The sequence below is a fragment of the Saccostrea cucullata genome, unplaced genomic scaffold (assembly GCF_032062105.1).
Source record: "Saccostrea cucullata isolate Sc308-1 unplaced genomic scaffold, CSIRO_AGI_Scuc_v1 ctg8023, whole genome shotgun sequence".
NCBI lineage: Eukaryota > Metazoa > Mollusca > Bivalvia > Ostreida > Ostreidae > Saccostrea > Saccostrea cuccullata.
The window spans coordinates 34,066-51,756 of NW_026932273.1; the positions used below are offsets into that span (position 1 = coordinate 34,066).

At 31.5% G+C, this 17,691-nt stretch overlaps 1 protein-coding gene and 1 long non-coding RNA gene across 2 annotated transcripts; one reads left to right on the forward strand and one right to left on the reverse strand.

The window, feature by feature from the left end:
• Positions 1–305: 305 nt before the first annotated feature.
• On the forward strand, positions 306–3,195 carry LOC134234755 (uncharacterized). The gene is made up of 3 exons (XR_009985256.1): positions 306–596; positions 1,518–1,649; positions 3,001–3,195. It is a non-coding gene; the product is annotated as an uncharacterized LOC134234755 (long non-coding RNA).
• Positions 3,196–9,311: 6,116 nt separating this feature from the next.
• Positions 9,312–10,166, reverse strand: LOC134234752 (uncharacterized). Its single transcript, XM_062716799.1, has one exon. It carries the CDS (start codon positions 10,164–10,166, stop codon positions 9,312–9,314), a length of 855 nt encoding a protein of 284 aa, XP_062572783.1.
• Between the last annotated feature and the right edge of the window lie 7,525 nt (positions 10,167–17,691).

Below are 17,691 nucleotides of genomic sequence, written 5' to 3' on the forward strand. Positions count from 1 at the left end.
AAAGTTAACAATACAGGAAGGTAATGTCGCATTATTGTCTATACATTAGCAATTTCATATTCTAAATAAACACCTTTGATCTTGTTAAAGTAAGTCAAAATCATGTGTTTCTTTTACGATATGGGTACATCCCACTAATTATTTTTAGAATCGGTAGGAGAAGAAAGTAGTGCAGAAAAAATTAAAAGTTCCTTAAATTGCAGACTTGCATAAAAAAAATTGGGCAGGTGTACTGAACTGAGCCTCACACTTGTTGATAAGGAGGATCTTTCCTACCAAAAAAGCTTTGAAAATGTAATTTATCAAGAAGATCAGCCGAATTATTTTGTGTATTATAACGCCAGTGAGAACTCTGAAATTCCCCTACTTTCACTTTCATTTTTAGAGGTTCCCGCAGACAGACGCATTTTGCCGGAAAACGAATCTGACATGCCACCTCGAGATTTTAACCAAGGAAAGACAAGTTGATGTGCTTTGATTTGAGGGGTCACTCACTACCGAACGAAAATTAGGGACATCGCTATGAGAAGAAACGTTAACATTGTCGCCTATGGGAAAACAATTAGTGGACTGTACCCATATTAGGAAGCCTATAAGTAAGTGAAAGATGTCATAAATCTTGAATTTATTTCAAAGTTGTTGTTTTCTATTATTTTTAATTGTTCAAATTTATGAAAAAAACAATTCTTATATTGTTGATACACATTTATAAACAAATTGATTCATAAATAAAGTGTCTAGCCCCCCCCCCCCCCCCCGAACAGTCAACATGTATCACCCATTGTTTACACATGTATCATGTAGATTTAATGTATCGATTTATATAATTTATTTATTCAGAATTGTAAATGTATAATTTGATTAAGAAGCAATTATGTAGAAATACATGCTCCACTGTGGTTTATTTTCAATACACAAAAATTCACAAATGAGTTCGGGATCGGTATTCAATCGGGGTCAAGGTCAAAGTGAAAGTAGACTTAGCAGAAAGTTATCAAAGCTGTTCAGGGCAGTGTTAAGCAGTATATAGGTGATGGGCATTTGCATTTTACATAGGAGGTAAGAGGTATACCTTAGTACAATATTTGTAAATAACAATTTAATGTTTTTGGAACATGTCGATGATCGGCACGTCACATATGCATACTTGACATACATCATTTCAGATCAGTTGCGCGGTCAAGCTGGGTATACAGTTGTCTGGGAGTTAAACGATGTGTGTGAACATGCACATTAACTGATTTTTCTCATACTTTTTAGCAATTGCATTACATGTATTTTTTGAATGTTCTATTATTGTCAGTAAAACATGATTTTTACCTATTCTGCTGAATTAACTTAATTACCAATGTAAACAGTGTGATTTCAGGTGTGAGCAAATAAATCATTTTTTAAATTAATTAATATCAAGTAATGGGCATAAAAGGAACATGGTAAAATTGTACGTAATGAATGTCTGTGTGTCTGTCTGTCTGCAAATGTGATATTGTACCATTTATTGTATTGATTTTTTTAAGGTTCATGGTGATTGGTACAGGAAAAACATGAGGTCCATGCAGATGGTGTGTAAAACTATTGGCCAGCAAATGCACACCCATTTGAATACATCTTGAAAAAGAACCAGCAAAATGTGACAGTCTGCAAAATATGTAAGTTTAAGTTTTCTAAAAAAAAAATTCATTGAAGTGGGGGGATGGGGTGGGGGTGAGGAAATTTGCATATTAAATAGGTGATCAGAATGTGAAAGTATTTAGCTATAACTAATCTGTACATGCACTGCTATATACATTTTGCAGCTCATATAGATTTTTTTTTCTTATTTAAGATTTTCAAATTAATTAGATCTACATCTTTGTTTTGTAAATTATGCATTCATTTATTAAGATTACATGGATTTAAGAATTGAAATTTCATGAATATTTGACAGTCAAAATTATGCGATTTGTCAGGAAATTCAAAATTTTGTCTCATTTTCCTACAAATTACAAAATGTGTTACCATGGAAACAAAACAACTTTAGTGAACTATTTATTTAATCTGCAGCACCACATATTATTATTTTTTAAAGTAAATAATAGTATATAAGCACTGATTTTGTCTTAAATGAAAAGTACGGGAAAAGTAATGATACACATGTATTGAGCTATCCATTATTATGATGTCATTGTGACGTCATAGATGAGTAAATTTGCATTGGTATAAGAATTGCTTTGAAACAAATGTTTCTGCATAGGATTATAAAGGCTTATAACTTTTTTATTCATAGACCAAATTTCATGAATGATACATCAATGGACAGGAAATAATCAGTCCTTTTTTATTTTACTACTTTCGGGGTATTTGTGAACTTCATTTTTTTGTCATTTCTGGAGAAACTATGAATTAGAGGGTGAAAAGTGGTCATATTTTGTGCGGAAATACATTAATTTTTTAAAATAAGTGAAATTGACCCAATTAAGTGCTTGATTATGATTTGACTATATGTATTTAAAGATATGAAGGTGATTAAAAATGGTATTAATGTGTTCATAGGCTAAAATTTGACTCAAAACTTGGGTGCAGTTTTGGCTAGATTGGAGCATTTTTTTAAGGATATTACACATAGAACTGTAAATGCTGTAAAATCTTAATTTATTGTTGAATTTTCATGAAACTTGGCATGATGTCTCTACTTATGCTCTAGATTGACAAACAGTGTGAAATATTGTAAAATCAAAAAAAAATGCTTTTTCATATTGGGTACATCCCACTAATTATTTTTAGAATCGGTAGGAGAAGAAAGTAGTGCAGAAAAAATTAAAAGTTCCTTAAATTGCAGACTTGCATAAAAAAAATTGGGCAGGTGTACTGAACTGAGCCTCACACTTGTTGATAAGGAGGATCTTTCCTACCAAAAAAGCTTTGAAAATGTAATTTATCAAGAAGATCAGCCGAATTATTTTGTGTATTATAACGCCAGTGAGAACTCTGAAATTCCCCTACTTTCACTTTCATTTTTAGAGGTTCCCGCAGACAGACGCATTTTGCCGGAAAACGAATCTGACATGCCACCTCGAGATTTTAACCAAGGAAAGACAAGTTGATGTGCTTTGATTTGAGGGGTCACTCACTACCGAACGAAAATTAGGGACATCGCTATGAGAAGAAACGTTAACATTGTCGCCTATGGGAAAACAATTAGTGGACTGTACCCATATATGTAGCATACAGAGAAAGACTTATGAAAGTCATGAGTATATAGCTAAGATTTAACAATTAAACTGCAAGAAAAAAATCACAGTATAAGTGCCGGAAAAACAAAGGTTGTATCTACCGTTTCGTTTTTTAAGTGTATGTCAAGGTGAAGCCAATTTTATTTTTACCTCAAATTTGTAAACAACATTCATTTGGACCATGCGACGGTGAGAAATATGTTCTAACAACGTTTTAAAAGGATTGCATCAAAATTTTTGGTCTATGTACATTCAACCCTACGTACTTGAGACCATGGTAATTATGGAAACTAATTCAACTTTTCTGCGCATGTGTACAATAGGGAGGAAGAAGTATTGAGCAATATTTTCGCTACGGGCATACTGAAATTATTTCAACTTTTATTTTTCCCCATAAACTTTTTTAAGGTTCTGAAACCTGTATATTTCTGAAACCTAATACTTTTCTGAATTGAACAAAATTAACACTGGTAATGCAAATATTCTACATTTTGTCAATTTACCCATTTGTGTGTCGTATTTTCGCTTTAAGATGTTTGAAGCTGATTAAAAAAAACTATTGCAAGGATTGAAATGCTCCATTTTAAGTGCTAATTTAAAAACAATTCAATATACTGTAAAAGATAATAATTATATTATTGAATTTTTAGAAACTATTTTAAGATTTTTTTTAATTAAACGTTATAAGCAACGATATATAAAAGAGACAATACAGTAAGCGTAACATAAAATGAAAAGTTCTCAATGGCCTTTGCAATATCAAACTGTAAACTGCATATCAACCTGACTAAGCTTATTATCAGCAGTATATAAAAGAATTTCGAAAAAGACATAATGAAACAGAGTAGCAATATATAATCGAAATGTATATTACCATAAGAATTTGTTCAAAGCAGCATTAAGGGAAAAATGCACTTACCAGAAGTATAAGGGCAGGTTACGTAGCAGTTAACTAATGCGTTAATGATCGTTCGGAAAAGTTCTGTATAATTATTGATTAAATAGCCATATTTTGCCTCTTATATAATGTTTTAAAGGTTTCCATTATCAATTATTTAACTCTACCCGTCCTGCTTGTGTTTTATCTCTATATTAATTTTCAGGTAGTTTAATACCGTTCTCTAATCTGCTCTCTTTTATATTGTTTGTTTAAAGGTCCCATCTGATAAACCATATTGCACTGTAGACTAATCAATTTCACCGTGGTTTTTTTTTTTAGCAATACAATAAACAAGACTATTGAAAATACAGATTGTCGTGCACAAACGATAACATAAAATGAATCAATGCAAAGAGGAATACTATTTCGTGCTTTTATTCCGTATTGTTGAATTATTTTATTATTCAATTCATTTATCAGCAGCATAGGTTTATTTCCATGTTAAAATTATTATCACAATATCAAGAAGTAAGACTTTATTCTTATCAAATGAAAAATTTTAACAAAGTCTCATAATTTTTAAAAAATTTATCATAGAACTTAAAGTCGTATTTAAAGATCGCAAACTTTACCTTTATCTGAAAGTTTCAATTAATCAATTAAATAGATTCTTCACTCAAATATTATCGGTATATTTGGCAGTTTATTTATTAGAGAAGCTCCAATGCTATAGATAATAGCAATGTATGAGATTATGTTATTTACAAAATAATGTATTAAAAATGACAAAGGCGAAGAAACTCAAAAATTTCACACAAGAAGATAAAGTCATAGAAAAACGGAAGTAATAATCATATCTCATTGTTTCTGTTCATAAAAATAATAAATTACACTTTGTATTTGAATAACTCAATTTTACTGTGCAACTATATATTCAAGAAGTGGGGTGAATCAGATGTGGATACTTAAAAAGAACTTTTGGACAATTTGAAATCACAAAAATCAACAGCTTGAAAACTTACGACTTTTCAACTTTATACACAGCAATTCCCCACAACAAATTAAAATCCAGGCTTTTTGATATCATTGATAGCTGCTTCTTCAATAAATATTGAACTCGTAAATTTACTTACCTCGTAATTAGTCATTTGCAAAATTATTTTGATAAGACAGATTCTGATTGCACACATAAGTAATCTGAAGTTGACATCAAGAAGATGCTTGAGTTTCTGATTGACAATATCTAAGTGGTTTTTGGAGACCATGCATTCTAACAATCTATTGGAATTTCAATGGGTACAAATTGCGCTCCGTTATTTGCAGACTTATTTTTCATATTCATATGAAGCAGAATTTATGCAAAATCTTATGCTGTTGCCTTCTACTCGACATTTGGATATATCGACGAAGTATTGTCAATTAATAATGATAATTTCCAATTCCTACGTCGATACGATATATCCTGGTGAGCTTGAGATAAAAGATACCACAGAGTCCGACACTTCTGCTTCATATTTGTATATTTTACTTGAAAAAGACACTAATGTTAATCTAACAACCAAGTTACGTGTATATGATAAACGTGATACCTTTAACTTTTCTATCGTCAACTTACTTACTTATGCTCAATATACCTTCCTCACCTGCATACGGAGTATATATATCTCAGTTGATTCGATACGCAAGAGCATGCTCTACGTATGAACAATTTTTTAAACGAGGTAAATTATTGATAAGCATGTTTACGAAACAAGAATATCAGCAGTCTCGTTTAAAGTCCTCATTTCTTAAGTTCTATGGTCGATACAATGACCTTGTCAGCAAATACAATTTATCATTGAGTCAAATGCTGACTGACGTTTTTCATACCGGTCGGCAAGGGATGCTAACTCCTCCATGGCACCTGATCCCACCTCTGATGTTTCGAGGGTCAGTGTTTGCTCTGCTCTTATTTTGTATATTGTTTTTAATGGACTTCGAGATTGAATACTGTTGTTATCTCCATATGCTTCATCAAATAGATTTTGATTGTAGGGTTGTCCGGTACATGTAAAATCGTGGACAAGTTATCTAGTGTGAGAAATAACCACCGTTCTCAAATTTTCACTACTCTTTGATCATTAAACCAAGTATATAGGAGCAAATTTCAAATAAATATATGCATGAATCATCAAATTATGAGACATTATGCTTTGTATTGCATCTCCCAACGGCGCACAGATGATAACGTCAAAGTGTCTAAAACAGCATTACGGTTTATCTTTGCTAAAAATAAGGATGGACAATCCCCACTTAAATTTAAAAATTTCATTGCTTCACATACTTGAGTCTCCATAAACAGTTGATGAACCTATATGGCATACACATCCGATCTTCTGAAGATTTATTGGTACGAATGTAAATTACGGACAGTTTCCTAACCATCACTTAATCAATACAGAATCTTATAAATATCGACAGTGTCAACGTCTTTTGCTATTACAATAACAGTTTGTTTGTATGTTTTGTATTACCAGGGGACTCGATCAAAAAGATTTCGCTAAGAAAACTCTCATTTTATCTTTATACTAAAGTGTTCGGTGATATATTTAACATTATTTTTTTCTTCTGTATTATTTTAGAATCTCTTAAATTGTTATTACAACATCTAAATGAAAATGAACTGCTCTCCGTTGCGCCGTGTTTTCCTCATATCTTTCTTATCCTCTGCTCCTATTTTTTTTTTTATTGTTTTATAGACTTTTGACCTTGAATACTTTTCATTATCATTCAATGTATTTGAAAAGAATTTCACAACTATTAAAAACTTTTCTCTGAGCTGTGATTTCCTTTGACTTAAAGAAACAAACAAATAAATTTGATAGTACATAAAAATATATCTTGTTTCGTATGATCATGTTGGACTATTGATTTCTAAATGATAAGGAAACCAACCATTAATGAACTGTTTACGACCGCATTATATTAAGGCTTTCTATATATTAAGTATCCGATCCATAATAGCCTCAGATTCAATGAATTTAAATGCATATCAGATATATATTGGCTGTATACTCAGTATATGGAGACATAATCTTCATGTTTTAGTCTCAATATGTAAGAGCGGAATGTGTCCTAATTTTTTACCTTGACCCGTCCTTGAAGAGTTATCCCTCTTTGCTTTTAATCAATAAAATTCATCTTTTTAAAAAATCTTTCAGGTGAAAAATTATTTTTTGATTTTCTATTCTTGATAATAATATGCATCTTTCAACCACAGCATTTTTTTTTAAATATTCATTGTATTTAAATTTTTATTTTCAAAAATGTGCTTGTTCCTATAATGCATTCTTAATTAATTAATGACAGCTCGGGTAATTGCATTTTTGAAAAATTTCTCCTGGTAAATCATTTTCTACTCTAAACTGCTTTGAATTACTGAGTACATGTATTTGATACAGGATGGATATTTAAGGGAAGAAAATTATATCCTTTTATGGATCGGATTTAAGATTTATTTTCCTCATTTTAAAGAAACATATGCATTGCCATATTTTAGTGTATTACTTTTAAAGTTATATTTTTTCGCAGTAATCTTTTGTTAGAAGTGGAACTTTTTTTTTAAACCCTGGGGAAGAGTACCTGTTAATGTGGGGCTGTGTGGATTTTAGTCATTTTCTCTTTCTTGGATGAAACACAAATGCAATGAAAAGGCCAGTAACCCCGGATACGCTGATTGGAGTATGTAAAATAGAATGACCTATCTAAAAACACATCATTAAGTACAGGGAGAGGACTTTAAAGGACATGATAGGGTAAGGTCATAATTTGGCCCCTCATCAATTGTGTTCATATTTATATCAAATAAACCACTGAACTTACCTTTAAAGAAAAAAAAATGTTTTACCGCTCTAGCTTTTTTTAGGTTGCTAAGCAACACAAAAGACTTAGCAACATTTTTGACAGATTTTATGCGTTTGCAGAGAGAATACATCAATAAATAATCGCAATTAAAACAATGGTACATGTGTATAAGTAGATAAATCTATTACCGTATACATGTAACACAATCAGACAGATATAAATCTTTTTTACGGCATATATATAAATATATGTCTTACGTAGCAACCAATTGTATCCCTAGCAACAAGAATCTTTATAATGTATAAAAGCATAACATGGGTTGAGTATATGTGTTGGGTAATAAAAATCAAGATTTAAAACAATTCATATGATACTTATATTCAGGGTTTATGAGTGTCAAGAATCAAATTATTATATCCTAAATTAATTTGTCACTTTAACAAAAAATATATTTGCACTGCACCAGGTCTTTACTAAATAAACCTATTTGCTGCTTCACTCTTCTAATGAAGAGTGAACCTCTTCTTCGTTCTCGGCATCACTATCACTGTCAGTCTGAGGTAGATCCTCTGCATTCAAAACATTGTCAACCATGTGTGCCTTTGGAATGGTTCTGTTCACGTGTCGTTTGTACCCCAAATACCACAAAACGCTTGCTACATGCGCACAAGTACCAACGACACGGGCACCAGATTTGCAAGTACAATACCACCCTGTTATGGTTGAATTTTCAGGTGAGTATTGTATCCATAAATTGTGTATGATGTGGTTTGAATACCTGGACTGTATCTTTACTCGAAACAAATCTGGTAAATCTTTACAGAAAAGAATAGAATAGAGTCCATCATCTGCTATGTGCTCAGCGGTGTAATGTTGGGCCTGCTTTAACTGGTATATGCCAAATGTAATCTGTCGAAGATCATCTAGTGATAATTTTGGAAAATTGTCTAGAGTCTCATTTTCTTCAGTGATATTGATGTATGTATTTCTCTTTCTTATCAAATTGTTTTCCTCTACTAATGCCTTGACATGATTTCCAAACTTTGATCTCTCCAACATTTATTTGGCAATGCTTTCCCCCTCTGGATTATGGTTGGATAGTGGCGGTCTGAAGTTGTTGCAGAGTGAGCAAACTATTCGCACAAAGTCACCTATTGAACTAACATAATGGTTTGATATAACTTTATCCAAGAGTTTCTAATTTTTTATTCTGCCATTGACACTTTCCACTACCCAGCGCACTTTTGTGATCAACCGGGAAAGATTTGCCTCTTCTGTGCAATGTTGATTTGATCCTTTCCTTAGAAAGCATGGCATTTCCACTTGTAAGCCGCAGCTCGTTAAGAAATCCACAGAATCACGGAATCCGCGATCCACTACACATACATCGTCAGAAGTGATCCAATCAGAGAGATTTTCGGCATTTGTTTTGAATGCATGTTTTGTGATGCTTGAATCACTGTTTTTGGAATCTGTCTGTAAGGCCCTAGCACACTTAAAATGTAACCATCGGATCCAGCAATAACCATCATTTTTACAAGTGGCCGATATTTGTACAAGCTATATGAAACTCTTTGAAAATGATAGTCTGAACTCTTTTGAATGTACAAATATGTACCATCCATTATCAGCACTGCAGAATTAGAAGTTCCAGATGTAAAAAGAGTTTTAGCTAGAGGGATTGTATGTTGTTGTGCAAAGGTATCATGATCAATGTGTTGAAATCCAAGGTTTTTTGGAACATAATCCTGAATCAAAGCATTCTTGGCAGCATGGATAGACCTTTGTATTTGTGATTTCTTTAGAGAAAACAATACGGCCAGAAGATTATTTGATAAACCAGTGCGAAGTTTTACAAGCAAGATTGCAAGGCAGGTTCGTTTAGACCGGACAGATGTATTTCTGAGAGAGGTAAGAGATGACAGGACTTCAAAAAATTGATTCTTAGACAGACCTGTAAAGTAGTAATAATCTTCATCTGACAATGATAATGGATTTTCAAAGTCTAATCGAGCTTTTAATAACATTGATTGTCTCATCCTCTGAAGAAGGTCAGCAACGTCTGTCCTGTTGAGATAAGTCTCGTCATTCGTTCCTTCAATCTGTGACATTGCAGTTTGGGTGAGTATGTCATTCAGAAAATGAGACTTACAAGATCTAGAATTTTCATCCACATATATTCCTTTTTCAAGGAAGATGTTGGTTCTTGCCTGTAAAGGCACAACTCGCATGCGATTTGCTGATTTTTTACACACAATACAATATTTGTGTGATTTTGACGTGCTTGAAAATTGAAGTTTGACCGATTTTGGACTGACTTGTTCATCAGGTTTATTTACGGTACACTGCAATTTTACTCTTTTAGATATGTAGAATTCCCTTGAACAGCTCAAACAAGTGACATCGTCTTCTGTGGCTCTTCGAACCAGAAGTTTTGACAAGTATTTTCGGAAGTGGCCCGAATTTACAAAACGTCGATTGTTAGGCTTGCACCTTCTGTTGCAAGTACAACACTTGTAGAATTTAGCCATTTGTGCCTGAAATAATAAAAAGTTTTACCCTAATCTCATAATTTATACATATATAGCACAATTAAGTTCATCACAGCACAAAACATTTATTATGTCGCTATGATTTTTCAAATACTAGTGCACGAATACTGAATACAAATGATATAATTTCAATAATACATTTATTATTTTAATTCATTAACATACAGGGTGTTTCAACAAACATGTCCCGATTTTTGATGCCTATCAATGATTTTTGCACAATGATAAAATATCTAAAAAAATTATAACTGTATTTTAAAGCCCATTTTCTTGCAATATCATTGTGATATGAACTATATAAAATAAAGTCATTACTTTTTTCCATTTATGTTTTAATTACATTTTCAAAAAAGAGCTTGTGAGGGTTTTTTTCCTTCAGAATTGGATCTAAGGATTTTTTTAATTATACAATTCAAGCAGAAAATCAAATTATCTCCAAAATCATCAATATTAGTGCACAAGATTTTGGAAAAAAAGTACTACAAAAAAAATTATATTACTGTAATATAAAAACCATCTTTCTAGGGAACAGACTTTTCATTAAAAATATCCAAATCTATGTCATAAAGGACTTCAGAGACAAAATGAGGATGGTGACTGAAAATTTTGTGACTTTTTAGAATACAAAAAAGACGTTAATTAGAAAACTGTTACCGATGTTCAAACTTTTAAAATGTCTGTCTTAAAAAATAATTGAAACATATAATTACATTGTACTTCAACTTTCATATTGATAAAATTGTTTGGTTATACGGTTTTCATTTTTGCAAAAAAAATATTAATAATTCGTTAATACTGTCTAAATTTACATTGAAACGCAAAGTCTGGACATGTTTGCTGAAACACCCTGTGTTTTTTTTTTCATTCATCAAACCGTAACGGTTTGTCATTCCTAATAATAATGTATTTATTTTTTATTTATTTAATTTATCATTTATATATTTGTTTTTATTTATTTATCTATTCTTTCTTTATTTAATATGTTATTAAGACCTCATTTGTCTTGTGTGTATTTACTTCAATGACTAATCTTTGTTACATTTTTTGTTGTTTTCGTTTCACCCTCTGTTTACGTTTTTAAAGTTCTTCCCCTTTGTTTCATTCTGTCCTAGCTAGTTTACGGGATATATAAAGGAAGATTCCGGATTATGCTTAATTAATTAATTTTAGTGGTAATAGATGGTGATTGCTTCCGAAAAAAAGAAGAGCATTTTCGCATATGATCACACAACCGTGACACGATAACCTGCATATGTAACTAAGTATATATGCATCTCTAACAACGTCACACCGATGGATGCAGGTCGAAAGTGAAAGTACACGATGATAAGAAGTTTACACAACACATACATTCTACAATTTATACATCAGAACAATCATATTGATAAAGAAAATTCAAATGTGATAAAGCTTCGGTTTATAAGAATTGATATTTCCATTAAAAAGAACCACAACACAACACAAAACTGGAACATGATTGTGATTATATACATGATGTATTCATGGAACAGCTAATATCCCAGTTGTCACATATTTTGTTTTTCTGTTTAACTCCATCAATTTGAGGTGGGAAAAAAACTGAAATATTTTTATAAAATTGTAGATGTATAAATATATACTTACATTATTGGATTTTTGCACATTTCTTCTTTTTTCTATATTTTTGAGCAGACGTGCGTTCGTATTCCTATCCCGATTGCAATTTTTGTGACATTTCCAACACTTATTTTTTTCTAAAAAACATAGAGCACAGCATTGCCTATTTCTGATATTTGCACAAAATATTAATTTTATCAATTGTTTTTATTGTGCAAAGTTTCACAGATAGGCAAGCGTGTGCTCATAGTTTATTTCACTTATGTACGCTGTAGAATCTAGGTAAAATGGCTAAAATGCAGAAGTCAATGATACTTCATAGTGCAAAATAGTAGCATAACGTACAGCATTTTGAAATTACATTTTATGCTGTATTAGTGCATATAATATTGATTAAAAATAACCCACAAAATATGTGTTTCCTTTCCATTTTAATTTAATTAAATAAGGGGGGCCATCAGTCAACCGTAACCCTATCTTGTCCTTTCCTTTTGTTTAATGACCAATAATACATGCAACAAGAATATTGATGAAAGTCAAAATAATTCAAGTTGAATGTATGTATGTAATGCTTTGTTGAAAAAAGTTAATTATTTTATATCAGTCATTAAATCATCTTTAAATCAAGCCTCGAACTTCTATGCTTCCATACCACAATTGTTAATTTGATATATTCTATGTTTCCTTTTGATTTATAAATTGGATGCAAGACTTTGAGAAAATAAAATTTTGCACTTTGAAACATAAAACGAGAATATTTAAATATAACTAGTTATAGAAGACTAAAATAGACTATAGGTGATTATATTATAGTAATTAATAGTTTACTACAGTACTTTTTATTAGGGCTAGGGTGAACATTCTAAAGACCTGTGACATTTATGTAAAGAGAATAGCGATTTCTCTTACTCACAATGTGCATATTTTCCCTTTACGCAAAAATATAACTGGACTATGCTTGCATTTTCTTTTAAAAAATAGATTCACATCAGATATTTGTTTACTAATTATCATAAATGGATTCTTGATACCATATCTAAAACATTAAAAGAAGTTAGGATCAGGAGAGAAGTAATAGACACTACAGAGGTTGTAAATAAACCGCTCCACATAATGAATGGATTAGATAGAATGAGAAGTGATAGTAAACGTGAGGGATTCAGACTGAGTACTTCAGATGATGATTTCATGCTGTGGCCTCCAGACCACAAGGTCATATGTGATCTCTCTCAGGTCGAACACTATCATAATCTAAAGAACACGCTTATTCTGATGGAATGTGATGATATTCCACCGGGATTTACCAGACTTAATCTCATCACCATATCCAGAAATGGAAATATTAGACACTCCCGTAAAGTGATCGATAACAAAGTCTACCTTTCTAGTATATTGTTCCGCAATAGTTATCTGCGTTTGCTGCATACCAGTTCTGTTGCCACCTCTTCCTCCGTTTCACACGGACCTTGCTCTACATTTGTCATAACGAAAGATACAGAAGCAGATGCAGACTTTGCCTACTGTTTCCATTCAAATCATTGGCCAATATAAGGACTACAAAAGATAGACAGATATCGTCAACAAGGCTGGCCCTCTGAGATTGTCGTATCTGAAATATTAAGATCAGGACACCATCTTGTCCCTATCGGCAGCAAACCAGAAAATGGGCTAGAATGGAGAATCTCATTCTCTCAGGCAGAACAAAAAGTTATCTACTCCATGAATCACTGTCAGTTTTTGTGCTATGGTCTCCTTAAAACGTTCCTAAAAGAATTAATTAACTTTCAAAATAATACTCCCGTCCTTTGTTCATCCTTTACAAAAACAATTTTGTTTTGGGTAAATCAGACTAATCATTCCTTGCCCTGGACACCTGATAACATATTGTCTTGTTTCTGGGAATGTTTTAAGTTATTGATATACTGTGTATACACCGAAGAATGTCCAAACTTTTTTAATCCACAAAACAACATGTTTCGACAGAAGGTGACTGGATCTGTGCAAGCTTCGTTGTTCGGACAGTTGCATGATTTGTATTGCAAGGGGATGTCATGTTTACTTTTGAGTGAAACAATAAGGTCATACCTTAGTCACGTTATTTTACAAAGAACACTGAGATTTTGCACAGACGAGAGCAGTATAATATCTAACACGGATTTAGATATTATATTATTTGGAGAATTTAGAATGGCAACGCTAAAAATTGGTAATTTATATCAATTTGTAGTCTCCTAGAAACAATTAGAAAGAGTTATTATGAAAACGATGACTTCATATCGCGAAGTTACATTGCAATGGATAACATCCACTTTGTTCAGGAACAGTGCAGTATTAATACGGAATATAAAAGGTCCAAGCGGGAATCGCAAATATGTTTGCTTCAGTTCCAAGATATCAGGACTGCTAAAACTGTCGAGTAAATTTGGTTGTATATCTGACATTCTATATCTTGCTATGTATTACTATAGAACATATAGGTATGAGTATAACTCAGTTGTTTAAAGAAGGCAGAGGAGAGTATGTTAGTACCGTATGATATGTATAATGGTCTTGTAGATAAAAATGAATACAGGCGCTATATGGAAGGTGTCCCTCTGGGGATTGAATTAAGGAAAGCACTAGCTGAAGATATTGAGCTTCACTGTGAGGATGAGTACATCCTGGAACTTGTGGAAAAGCAGAAGACGAGTCAGAAAAATGGCATGCTTAAATTATATATCCCATCTCTAGTGATGTTACACATGTTGTTAATTCTGAATCACAACAAACTGGGTGATACAGACAGGTGCAATCACTACCTAATGGATAGTAGGACTAATCTACTCTTATGCGATAGGTTTGTTATTCCTATGCATTTAATGGATATTTCATGGCAAATAATGGCAATCTGCCAACAAACGTGTGGAAAATATTCGGAAGCTGTAGAGTCATACCAATATTCGTTGAAACAAATACCGACCCACAAGATTCAGGAAGCAACTCTATCAAAAATGAAAACATGTTCACCTTAAATGATATTATTCTGTTCAAAGTTGTGAAAGCTGTCAAAGTGTTGGCGCATCGGTGCTTCAAAAGAAACTTGCAATCAAAACCTAGCATGTTATGAATATTTGCTCGGACTTAATATATATTTATACTATTGTGATATTATGAAATCTACTTCTGTATGTTTTTATTCGTTTTTATTTATTTTTTCATATCGTTTTGAAGAATTTAATCTTGAAATTTGATTAACCAAAAGTTCTATTGCTCACCTGGATTGAGTTGCCCGAGTCAGGTTTTATTGTATTATTTCATTGGCTCTTAAATTTGATTGGTTATTTCCTATTTTTTCATCCGATAAAACATTTTCATTATAAGTATAAATATACCGCGCTTTACCTTGTATGTCACAGCAGTATTACGTTTTCAAGATAAGGGATAAATTTATAATCCAGTATCCATCACAAGCATCTAATGGTACGTAAATTATATATTTGATGATGTGTTTCCTTACAATATAAAGATTTGATTTACGTAATTATTTTGATTGCAAACTTTTTACCTTATTGTATTTTTGCATTCAAAATTGTAACTGATATAGTAATGAGTCTGTAAGATTTCAATTTGAATTGTTTTCAGTACACATGTTTTCATAGAGTTCATTCTTTTCTTAAACGTATACTGTAGGTAAATTATCTCATATGTTAATTTCATAATTTCTGTAATTTTGACTTACTATGTACTTTGTTCATTATAGATCAATGCCTTTATTTCCTTATAAATGATGAAAATTTAACATCTGGCTTACTGCTCGGTGACACTATATCGTTTACAAATGACAAGAAATACACAATCAGTCGAAGGCTTTACAGGATGTGTGTCCTTTGACTGCTGATTGTTTCTCCATAAATTATATTATTTAAGCAGCTATTTTATAATTATTTTTATCTTGATTTGTCATGTATTAATTTAAAGCGTGCTATGAATGTTCATTCCATGATAAAATCTTTTTAAAAATTCAAATTATAATGTTAAACTGAAGAGATTAATTTTACAATCTGACAAAATCACAAAATTGTATCATCCAAAAGCATCAGAATCAGCCAGAGGGTCGAACGGCTTTGGATTATTCTCTCAATACAGTTGTTTAAACTTTTTAATAAATTGTACATATATCAAACGTATTTGCAATTGATTATTTACTCGTTTGCTCAGTATAGAAGTTGTCAATTGTTAAATAATGCACTTATATCTTTTAATGTTTCAAATGGTAAGATAAAGAGAATACACTGTGGTATACCAATTAGCCTCACAACATACCTAAATATAATGGCATCAAGCATGGTGGGACCCCTGCCAAATTCCAAAGCAAGTATTAGGTCCGAAAGTTAAAATTAATAAAAAAAACCTAAGGAATATAGTTACACTGATAACAAAATTAAATGGATTTGTACCAAGATCCCAGATGTTTTAAAAAAATCAAACTATTTTTTAAGGAACAAACTTTGGCATAATTTTTCCGATGAAAAGAAAATCTAAATGGTCTGTATTTTTTTTTATTTTGAAACTATATAATATGTTTGTTTTATTTCGATATGATCTTTTATGTTTATTTTTTTTTTTATACTAGTAACTGCTTACATGGCTACAGGGTATAAAAGTGCAATATCTTCCCTTTCAAACTTATAAAATCATAACGATGTTGTTTTACTTTTTCAGTGAAATGAAAGGCTACTCTTTGTTTTCTAGAATCTTAATTGCATGTATGAGAATTAATGAGTAAATTATATTTCTCAATCATATTTACAGAAATTGTAGTTATCAGAAAAAAAACAAAATCTTAAAATATTTGTCAAAGCAATTATGGGGTCATGTAGGAAAATATGCGACATTTTAAACATACCTCTATAGTTGATTGCATGTGTAGTAAAATTATATTGTGCGTAATTGAAAAAAAGATTCCTTACAAAAAGGAAAAAAGTCCAAAAAGGTCGACAAATGACAAACATGTACTTGAATTTCGATAAAAAAAATAAATCAAATTACTTTGTGATCTGACCGCCCCGTAAAAGTGTGATAATTTATTCGATAAAAAAACGCATTTATCTCCATTGTTTTAACTGAACCAAATATAGTATACTCAGGTATTGAAAAATGAATGATTAACCCTGTAAGTTTTAGACCTTACCACATTAAAAAAATCTGTTTCAATTAAAATAACTAAAATACCATTTAATCTACATGTATTTTAATCAAAAAATGAAAAAAGTATAGGAAATCTGGAGAAACTGATATGTTGATTGTTAAGGCCTTTGTTTGTCCATCAACATCAAATATTATTTGCCTCTTTCCAATACACTACTCAGCAAGTTTGGATTCAAATTTTAAGGATAAACATATTAATAAGATTCAAATATTTTACAAATATTTACATTTTGATATTCCAATACTGCATGCATTATTTACTGCCTTCAGTCATTATTTATTTACTAATATGGCGGGTCTTTACTATGTAAGCTGTAATAACTCTGGTCCTCAGATTCGAAAGCTCGGTTTTAATTTTTTTTTTCCAAATCATTTATTCAATAATGTAAAACATAACAGTGAGGCAAAACTTCCGCAGAAG